The sequence below is a fragment of the Monodon monoceros genome, unplaced genomic scaffold (genome assembly GCF_005190385.1).
Source record: "Monodon monoceros isolate NGI ecotype Baffin Bay Population unplaced genomic scaffold, NGI_Narwhal_1 Super_Scaffold_20, whole genome shotgun sequence".
NCBI classification, from domain to species: domain Eukaryota; kingdom Metazoa; phylum Chordata; class Mammalia; order Artiodactyla; family Monodontidae; genus Monodon; species Monodon monoceros.
In genome coordinates, this window is record NW_021703777.1 from 18,471,476 (window position 1) to 18,482,964 (window position 11,489).

General features: G+C 37.7%; 1 protein-coding gene across 1 annotated transcript in view; it reads right to left on the reverse strand.

Annotated features, from left to right (window-relative positions):
• PPP3CA (protein phosphatase 3 catalytic subunit alpha) overlaps positions 1–11,489 on the reverse strand; it is a 300,315-nt gene that overhangs the window by 42,960 nt on the left and 245,866 nt on the right. Inside the window, exons 7-8 of the mRNA XM_029235318.1 lie at positions 11,207–11,284; positions 8,708–8,802 (exon numbers count right to left, since the gene is read on the reverse strand). Of these exons, the coding sequence (XP_029091151.1) occupies positions 8,708–8,802; positions 11,207–11,284 (173 nt within the window). The remainder of the gene's footprint in view (positions 1–8,707; positions 8,803–11,206; positions 11,285–11,489) is intronic.

The following is an 11,489-nucleotide window of genomic DNA, read 5'->3' on the forward strand; positions in this document are numbered from 1 at the left end:
ACTGACAAGGAATCTGGATGGAGGACTCAGGTTGCTAGAGGTCCTGTCTTCATCCCCAAGGAAGGGTTCACAGAACACTGAGATCTGATTTTATGGACAGAGCTTTGTGAAAAGCGAGGATTATCACACCCACTGCCATAGAGTACTTACTTTGTTGAAGCTCCACAATTACTTAACTGCTGAAATTTAAAATCCTGTAGTGGTGATGGTTAAGAAATCAAGCTGTGACAAAGCGAGAGAGGGGCATGGACATATATACACTACCAAACGTAAGGTAGATAGCTAGTGGGAAGCAGCCGCATAGCACAGGGAGATCAGCTCGGTGCTTTGTGACCGCCTGGAGGGGTGGGATAGCGAGGGTGTGAGGGAGGGAGGCGCAAGAGGGAAGAGATATGGGAACATATGTATATGTATAACTGATTCACTTTGTCATAAAGCAGAAACTAACACACCATTGTAAAGCAATTATACTCCAATAAAGATGTAAAAGAAATCAAGGCCATTTGTTAAGAGTAAAGATACATAGATTATACGTAGCTTAATTCAATTAAAATATATAGGGAAAGTAATCCCTAAATATTCAATCTTGATAGGTTTTCTATTTTCTATTTCACCTTCTGTCCCATTAATTAAATGTTTAAATGTAAGCAAGGTGATTACTGGAGTAAAACTAATCTATTTAGAAAGCGGCCTCCAGCAATGACACTTTCACAGCAGAGCTGAATAAACAAAAGCAAAAGCATAAGTGCTTTGGGGGATATCTTTTCAAGGGAGACATTTATTTCAGGCTAGTACAAAAGATACTCTAATCTTTTAATAATGTATGTATTTGGATGTAAAACACTCATGTAATTTAAAAGTGATAACAAATGACTCTTCATTTCAAAAGCTTTTCCTTTCTTATTGAAAACTAGTCACCTAAACACAATGAACCCCTGAGTTGAATAGGGGATCAGTGCAAACGCTGCCCTGAAAGCTTTCACATAACAAAGCTGATGCACAAGAGCACAAAAGGAGGGTAACCCGTGGGCCCTGGAGTCAGACTGCTGAGCTTCAATCTCAGTGCCATTCCCTGACCAGCTTGCATGAACTTTGGGGAAAGTATGTAACTCCTCTGTGTCCTGGTTTTTCATCAGTAAAATCAAGATTATAATGTAGTTCATAGAGTGCTTGAAAGATTAAATGCATTTATTCATGGAATGGAAATGTAGAGCACTGTCTGGCAATGGTAAATGCTCAATAAATGTTAGTTATTATTATTGTTATAGGTATAGGAAATCACAACCACTGATGAATTGCACATATTGAAGAATCCTGGTTATAAAAGGCAGCGTAAAGGGGACATTCTACTGAAACCTCTCTGCAGTTAACTTTATCCATTTATCTCAGAGAGGTGATTTCTCTGAAAACCAATCAAAACCTTCTAACTTCAAGTTCTCTTTACCTTTAAAAGTCTACCTAAATTTCTTTTTTACCATCTCATACTGATAATAAAAGGAGTTAATACTAAGAGTTTTGTTCATGGTTTCTGCTTTACTCCTTCATAGATTCTTTTTTTTTTTTCTTCTTCATAGATTCTTATATTCCATACTACTTCTTGGTAGATTGTCCTAGGTTTAATAACCATTATTAAGAAATTATCTTCCTGGTGTGTGTAATTCTACCAATACTCATTGGGCTAAAAAATAAAAATGTTTATCAAATAAATAAAGAAATGACTATTTTTTCATGGGGGTGTATCTTACTTATTGTCTGCTTTTGCTTTAGCATTTGTTAGCAAATATCAAATAACAAAATGCTACACCATGAATATGTATTTACATTTTCTTTCTTTCTTTCTTTTTTTTTTGACTTAAACAACAAACATTTATTTCTCACAGTTCTGGAGGCTGGAAGTCCAGATCAGAGTGCCAGCAGGGTCAGGTTCTTGGTGAGGGCCCTCTGGCTGGTCTTGTCCTCACGTAGCCTTCCTTGGTGCATGCAGAGAGAGATCCTGTTTCCTCCTATCTTTATAATTAATCCCATCACAATGCCCCAGCCATGACCTAATCTAACAGTAATTATTTCCCAAAGGTGGCACCTCGAAATACATCACATCGGGGGTTAGAGTCTCAACATAATGAATTTGGGGGGAGGAGGAACACAAACATTCAGTCCATAGATGGTATTTTTATAGTTTATCTAAATGTAAATACAATCTGAAGTGAAAGATTAAGTATCTACATTTTCTATATTGAAATAAGTGAACTGGCCAAACAGCTGCTCAAGAGCAATTAAGAAGACCTTTAGATTTGAGATGATAGAGGAATAAAGTAAGGGTTGGGAAAACTCTGCCATTGGGCAAAGTCTCTAGATTAACTTTATCCAATTTGTAAAGCAACTAGTGATCATATTTATGGCTATGGTTGCAAATACCCCAAAAATGCTTTAAAAAGGGATATGTTAATGATAAAGGTGATGCCCATGCTGAAGACAGGCCTCAGACTCTACAGAAATGGCCCCTTGTTATAAAACGTGGGTGTCTTCGCAGGGAAGTAAACTTTTACACATGCTGTAGAGAAAGAGGCAGAGGTGCTACTCAGGGTTGCCTGGGCACTGATGCTACTCCCTTCCAGAGACTCCCCCTGCCCCTTTCCCTCCTCCACACAGGACAAAGGTGGAATCTAGCTGGTTCTATTTGGCTCCTGAACCTGGCAGGTTCCAGTTATCTCTAAGTTTGTGGAGGTTATTCCTGAATGGTGAAACAAGCTCCCAGTGTGAAAGGACTGCGGTGCAGCAGGGAATGAGATTGTAAGGCCTGGCAACACCATGCTGTGTCAATGGTGTGTCACTGAGCGCTGAGAGCTCCTGCTGGAAGGTGGGGCTTCAAGGCCAGTTGGCTTCAGATATACTGCATTTGCTCCTGGAGCTCACATCACGACTGCCAATCAGATTCCTACCTGGGTTCACTATATTAACAATTCAATCCTCCCTTATGATAGTATTTTCCTGCCAAGTCAGACATTATCTTTTAATTTATAAATGGTATCTTCCTGAAGGCCCTGTCTACTTTTTGATTGGGAAATATTTGAGGATGTTGTAATCGCAAGTTTTGGTAAGATTAAAATGCTTTTTATAAGTAAATCTATCAAGTTGTCTAGTTTAAAAGTCCAAAACATCATAATATGTTTTTTTCTATCAAAAGCATAGACTTTTGCAAAAAAAAAATCTCAAAATTCTTGTAAACAATGCTTTTCCTGTCCATCCTTGAAACCTGATTTTCAACTTATCTTCCTTCACTTACTTTAACATTGAATTGATTTCTTTCCTGGTTGTCATTTTAATCTTTGGTCTTGATCACTGTATTAGTTTGGTTGTCATTTAGATTTTCCTCTCAACTCCAAAATACATTTCATTTAATACCTTTTACTTAATTACTTAATTTTACTGTCAGTAGATTTTCTTAGAACTGAGTTGTACACCCCTGGTATACATATTTATATTTCTCTACATCTGTAGCATACATCCATCCATCTAGCCTCTCACCTATCCATTTGACAACTCATCTGAACTATGGAGAACTGGCACCACATGGAAACCTACTACAATTTACTTTATAGATTTTTTTGAAGCACAGTTATAATCATTAGAGAGACAAAGGACTTAACTGTTTACATCAAGGTTTAAAACACTTTTAAAAAGAGGTTTATTATAGTTTTCGGCCAAACCGAATTGTTTAAAGCAGAGCTCACATCTGCCATTGTGTTTTTCAGCACTGAGAGATTTCACTCTAAGAGGGCTTACATGTCACTTTCTCAGTTAAGCTTTTTTTGTTGCCACCAGCTTATTTCCATTCTCCTTTCATACCGTTCTTTTCTTTGTAGGATTTTGCAAATATATTTAAATTATTGGTGAAATTCTTTAACGCCTATCACACTACTAGATTATAAACCCCACTAGAAAAAAGACCATGTCTGTCTTGTTTATTTTATATCCTTAGCACCTCACATGGTACTTGGTATACAGTAAGTTCTCAATAAAGGTTTGTTACGTTGGTGAGTGGATGAGGTTGAAGTCACTTTCACAGATGGAAAATTATTTTGAAGAAGAAGCAGCAGCAGCAGTAGCAACGTGTCATTACTGCATTTTTCTTCTGTTTGGTGTATCTGGGTAATTGTGAAATCGCTTTTCCCTTGGGCTACAGCTTCACAGGAGAAAAACAATTCAAAGGTGCTAAGTACTCTGCAAATGTTTAACTCCAACTGGGAAATCAACACTGGTTACAGCAGTAATTTAAAGACAGATAAAGCTCTGAGGGTCAACACGGATAGGATACTTTTGGGCACTGTCTTGCTATTAATTCCCAGAAAGAAAATGCTTTGATCAATGCACGTATTGGCTGCCTACCATGTAAAAGGCATGCTACTTGGCTTTACAATGTGTATCAAAAAGCCCCTGATTCAAACTATTATCTGATTGGGAAGTTATAGGAATGCACGGAAAAGCTAACTAGAAACAAAAGTAAATGCTAAGTACGAGGGCAAATGACTGGTATTGCAGGTGAAGGGTAAATGATTGGTATTACAGGCGTTAAGAGAAGAACTACCAACAGACAGACTGGAGGGGGTGTAGTCCATTTACATGGGCAGAGAAGAGCAAGACAAGTATTCTAGATATAGATGAAAAGAAGTGGGTGGGCAAAGATGTGGCGAAAAGGAAAGCCAAAAGTTGTTCAGCGCGATGAGTAGAACACTTTGGCTAAAGTAAAGGGTTCATACAGAGGGAAGCAGAGAGATCGGTCACGAAGGTAGACTGACCCATAAAGTAAAATTATAACTATGAAGCTGAAGAGGAAGAGTATTCTGCCAGCTTCTGGGAAGCCCCACACAGACACATGGCATAATTCGAGCAATATAAAATATTCAATGATGATAATATCTTAATAGTGCACAACGTTTTGTTTCAAAGTAATTTCATCTATTATTTACACAAAATTTTTTTTTTCTCATTTTACAGAGATGTCACTGTATGCCAATAATTTTAGATGAGTTCGTTGTCTCACGGCAGAGCTGGGATTCAGAGCTACATCTTTGGCCCTGGCATCTTGCAGGAGTAAGCAGGATTTGTCAGAGTGAGGAAACCGAAGCAGGAAGACGGGCAAGTTGTTTGTCTGTTAATGCAGACTGGAAAGGATAAGAACTGAATGGATTAACATAGGAGATGGGGATTGACATAGGGGATGGGACATGTACAGTCCTCACTGCGTTCTGAAAGCTGCTTTTAATTGCAGGCAAGTATGAACTACTAATCCGAACGGTTGGACATTTAAACATGAAGCTGATCATATGACTATTATCGGTTTTAAGACGGCAGACTAGACTCACAGACGTAGAAAACAAACTTATGGTTACTGAAGGGGGAAGGGGGGGAGGGATAAATTAGGAGTTTGGGATTAACAGATACACACTACTATATATATATAATAGATAAGCAACAAGGACCTACTGTATAGCACAGGGAACTCTAACCAATATTTTATAATAATTTATAATAATTATTTTATATTTTCTAATAACCTATAAGGGAAAAGAATCTGAAAAAGAATACATATGTATATGTATAACTGAATCACTTTGCTGTACACCTAAAACTAACACAACATTGTAAATCAAATATACTTCAATTAAAAAAAAAGATGGCAGAATAAACCTATTTTTTTTCTTTTTCTTTCATTTTGCCAGAGAGCTATTACTGCTTCCTTAATTCACAGGAATTTTAAAAATCAAATCACACTCTAACTACTAGGTTATAATTCCAGAGGCCTTGATGGTCATCTGTTTTCTAAGAATCAAATGGTTAACTCAGAGGTTCTTCATGGCTGTTTCTTTCCACTGATTGTGTTTTGAAGGTGCTTGCAACCCAGTTTTATTGCACTGGCTTTTAAAGTTCTCGTTAACATTTATTTTATTCTAATACAGTCATCCTCCCTTCAGCAGTGAACTCCCAGTCCCACATACTGTACACAGTGCTAGTGTAATAGCTTGAAAGTGCTTCAGAGATTTTACACAAAAGTCTTTTGAAATTGTGCTCAAACTGAAGAATATATCTTTCTTCTTCCTATCAGTTTATCTTCTTCTCTCAGGAGAATTTTTTTCTTTTATGAAAAGGTTCCCAAAATGAAATGCTTCTATCCCCTCCCCGAGAGATTGTGATCTGACCTAAAGGCAGAGTGAAAGCAGCACAGAACCTCAAATATAGCAATGCACTGATGTCTATTGCTTTTTAAGTTCCTGCCTTGTTAAATCAGAACCACAGACAAAGAAGCAATGCACATCTTATTCAAGAAATCTCTATTGGTTTCAAGCAAAACTGCATTGCCTAGCATTGTGATGGATGGAAAAAGGCTAGACCTGTTTTCATGGAGTTAAAATCTCAATTTTCTCTTTCTCTTTCTGTTTTTTTTTTTTTTCCTGTTTTGAGGGTTTTTTTTTAATTTTAAAAAAACTTGTAAGTATAGTACATGCTACTTAGTAATCAGTCTCTGTCAAGAAAATTATTCATTTGGGCACTGCCTTCACTAGGTGTAACAGAAAAAAAGTTTAATGCCATAAAACGACAAAAACATAAGTGTTCATAAATTATATACTTTTGGTAAATAACAGGATCACAGTGGGACATGCAAAACAACCTACTGAGTTCTTGCATTTCTTGTAGGTACCAAGGGGAATTTTGCGGACAAGATGGAGAAGCCTTATCCAACCAAAGGGAACTACTTCTTATTGATTTTACACAAGAGGCTTCAAGATTGAGATTTTGTTTGGAGACGAAAAAAAAAAGTCTTTGCTGCTTAAAAATAAAAAAGTTGCAAAGACACTGGCCTTTCCTTAATTTTTTCCTCTTTCTAATCAAACGTTAACGATTCTTCCATGTCCAGATCATATTTTATCTGAAATAAGACCTTCTCTGACCATTCTAGAAAAATCACCCCTTGTCGAATGTACTTAGTGTTTGACTCTCTTGGTTTTACTTAATGACATCGTCTTACATTTTCATGAAATCATCCGGATGTCTTGCTCTGTCAACTAGTTGATAAGCACTTGATATGCAGAGAACATGTTTTACTTGATTTTGCATGCTTCTTGCCACAGAGAACCAAGGGCAGGTTCTTTTCTAGGAACTAGGCAATAAGAAAAGGGGGACAACTATCCCTCACATGCTGCCATCCGTGGTTGTGGCAGAAACTCTTTGTGCCTACTGACAACCATGCCCCAAGGCCACAGGGGAGGGTCCCCCAGAGTCAAAATGGCAACGAAACAGACTGTGCAGCTAGAGCAAACTCCAGCCAGCAGGGGTCACTCTCTGAGCCATGGGGACAGGGGTTGGACAGTCAGAAACTGTATCTGTAGGACAGCGCAGATTCCTCTGGGGAGAGGGAGAGATTGGGAAGTGTGACATGTGGTTTGCCCTTTGGAGCAGGATCCCTGACAGATCCAGAAGGTACGGGCCTCAGTATCCAGGCCTCAGCAGGAGGTGGGAAAGTGCGAAGCAGGAGATCAGGGTACAGGCAAAGGGAGAGACCCACTTCCCAAGGGGAAAGTGGAATGCAGGCTTGAAACGAAGGTAACAACCTATTCATAAGGACGGAGGACAGCAAGCAGGTGCCTGGGAAGGCATCCTGGACACCAGCCTAGGACAGGAAGCTGCCTCTCACAACTCGCAGAGGCATGGGAAAGGCTCCCAATTCCAGGAGTTTTCAGACTGGCGCAGAGATAAGGCTGCCTTTTCCTGCCTCTCCTGGCCTGTATTTGGCCTCACATGTATTATTTGATTGGTTTCTTTCTGTTTCATTTCTCTTAATCTCAGAAAGCCACACTCAGAAATGCTGCATATATACTATCCAGACCAATGCCAAGGAGGGTTAATGACTGTTTCACACTTTCTCATTCATTCTGCCACACCTCTAACACCTCACATCATTTCCTTTCATAAAGAGATTACCTTTATGAAAGAAAACAATGTGGCCCCCACTCCCCCTCTCTTCTCTAGTCAGTAAATAATGCCCTCTCCTTTCCTGGTCTCTTTTGGGCCACAGGTACAGCGTTGCAGAAAGAAAGTACAGGATGCTGGACCAGATGATGTCGGTTTGATGCCAGTTCATCACTACCTAACTGAGTGACCTTGGGCAAGGCAGTTACCATAGAGACTCACTCTGGGAGGCAAATGATATTTATTTTAAAGTTTAATTCAATTTTTAAAAAATAAATGAATACATACCTATCACAAGGTCTGACTCGTGGTAGGTGCTCAACAGATGAAATCTGAATTTGAATTTCAAGCTATAGCTTCTTTCTGCTTATTTTTCACAATCCTTTACATGTGCAGTCACACTATTCTTATTTAAATCCCCATCCTTCTTAAGAAGCATGATTTTGGATTTCTCTCAATTAGTCTTTCTTTTAAAGCCTATATCTATCATAGCAGTAGCTGTCAACCCTACTTTACATTAGAATCTCCTAGAGAACAATTAAAAAATAACAGTGCCTGGGCTCCCACCTCTGACCAACTGAATCTGGAACCTTGAAGATAATCACAAAATCTGCATCAAACAATAAATGAAAAAGTAAGGGAAAAAGAATGACTAGAAATGCTTAATTAAAACCAGACCAAAAGAGAACTTAGTTATTACACATACTATACAAAACTCCAAGAGGGATTTGAAAACACTCACCTTTGTTATTGTATACATCTAAGTAATTTGGTGCTGAAAAAATTGTAATGAGAGAAGGGAAGCCTGTTGTTTGGCTTTTCCTGTACATGCGGTACCTAAAAACAATAAATACAAGTCAAAACAAGGCTAAGTATGGAAAAAAGATGATATCAAAATAGACATTTAGAAATAGAAAATTAAAGCTAAGTTTTACTATTCAAAGAGAATTCGATTATGGAGGCACTAAAAATTTTCTCTCTGAAGTCTGTTATACACAGACATCAATTCATTTTGAGGGTGACAATGGAGACGCACAGTCATATGTACAATTTCAAAATAGGTCTTTTCTAAGTTTAGCAGACCTGGGAGAGAGTGGATTTCAGTGAAAAATCAGAATTCATTTCCATGTTGAATAGAGAGGACAAAGGCTGCTTTTTGTACACAGATACCTGTACCTACCATGTTTTTTAGAAGTTTGCCAATATTTTTAACATAAATAGATTAAATAAGCAGTGCAATATACAAAACTTTACCACTAATAACCAGGCTGATTATTCTATTTGTAACAATATTTTGTCATGGTTATATAAATCCATTTTGCCTAGACCAAGTGATTTGCTTTTCAAAGAATGTCTGGTTAAATCTATGGGTTTTACGAGCTGAAATTGTTTCTGTTTTAGAATTTTATTTATTACCAATCTCTTCTGGTGTCTATAGGTCAAAGATTATTGTCTCAGCAGGGAAATATTTAATCAATCAGTAATGAAACCTCTGCAAGATGTTTGGAAATAAATTAACAATCCAGTTACTTTTCTTTCACTGAGACAAAAATAGGACTCTAGTCCTCAAATCAAAAAATACAGGAGATTTGGTTCTTTTCCATCAAGGTGAAAACGTATCTCACGACTTCTATGTGACAGATTTCAGGAATATTAGTTTAGAAAAATTCCTAAAGTGCAAAACAAAATTTTGTCATTCTTTGGTTCTTCTGCGTCAGTTATTTCTGGCAGACTAATCATGCCTAATTTAGCTGGGTTCTAAACAGGCCTCAAATAGTACCTTTAGATAGATTAAATAACGACTTTAAAGTTTATAATTTTACAAATATTTTGATACTACTTTTCCCAAGAGAAAATACCCCCTTAAAAATCTTTTGAAATGTCCTAGAAGTATTTATTCTGCTTATGGAACTGAGCTTTGTTGGGGGAAAAAATCAGAATGGAAAAGATAGTGACACTCTTAATGCTGGTACCTTGACTTTGTAAACTCTGGCTGATTATGCCTACTTGACAGCAAATAAAAACAAAGAATCTGGATGACATAATCTCAACTTTCCCCAATGAATCAGTCAACTGCTCATTTTAAACAAATATACTTGTTGATTTTAATCGACACACTTAACCTGTTTTCAAGTAAGCAGATGGATTTCAGGTCTATCATGGGATTAAGATAAATCTGCTTAACATGTTCAGTTGGGACAGTCAGCCAAAAAGCAGTGGTGACACCACTGCCCTGAAAAGTGAAAAAAATTATCTGAGGACCTGATTGGCTGGGTATATCAATAGGTTACTGCGAACATTGGCTACAAGAGCACTGAGCACACAATATTGGATCAGTTCATACTTGCTGACTGATTGCTTGAAAAAAGCTAATTTTGAAAACAACAGGATCTGCCTTGATTCAGAATCATCACAGGTATGGGCTTACTTCAGAATGTGGGCATCTGAATTCCCAATTTCAGTACACAGATTATACAAATAAATGTTCCTCCTTTTCAGAAAACTTAGAATATGAAGGAATGAGCTTAAGCTTTTGAAGGCAAAACAATGCCTTTCAGTGGAGCTTACTGGGAAGGGTACTGGACTTCAAATCCTAGAATTAATTATGCTTATTTCTCCCTATGCCTATCTCCCAAATGTAGATTGAATGTACCATCAAAGTGCATAACTGATATTTTTTAGATTTCTAAATCCTTAGAATCAGTTTATATTTTTAACATTTACCAGATATTACAAAATCATGTTATGCATTTGTTAGTTAGAATACAGGATTTTCCCCATCATCTGAACGTGTCTTGTTTTTGCCCTTTAAAACTTGGGATCAGGAATGATATTCTTTCAACAAGAGTACAACATGCAATACCTGTTAAATACGTATGTGTAATTCTCATCCACATTGCCAGCCAAGACTGAAAAGTAGCGGGCAATTTACTCACTCATGGGACAACGGTAAGAGCAGGAATTGAAAGAAATAAAAGGAGGTGGCCTCACAGTGCTTAAGACAGCCAGGTGAAAATTCTACCTCTTCAAGCTAAAAATGAAAGGACTTTAAAGGGGACTTTACAGCACATCTGCAACTACTTATTCCCCAGGACCCTGCCATATCTGTATCACCAGAATGCAATTTTTAGGTCTAATTCCTTCAGGGAGAGAGCTTGGCAAAGGGAACCTCCACTGCCGAGCATATGAGGGACTGACAAAGGGCAATGCATGGTTTTCATAAACCCACAAAACGGCTCACCCTGCGTCTTGCGCTTCATGGGCTCGGAGTATAGATAACAAGTTATTGTGCTGTAAGAATTCACATACAGCCGGGTAACTGCCAGAGACAAAAAGAAAAGAGAAAAGTATCTGTTATGAAATCATCAAGAGTAGCACATTTATCTACAACATCCAGATTTATGTGATTGGATCAATTATAATCAAACATACATCATTCATGAAACAAGCCTCTTGGTTCTAAGGACAGGTTTTCCACTGTGGCAGAAAAAGTACCTATAGCTATACTTTTTTTTTTTTTTTTT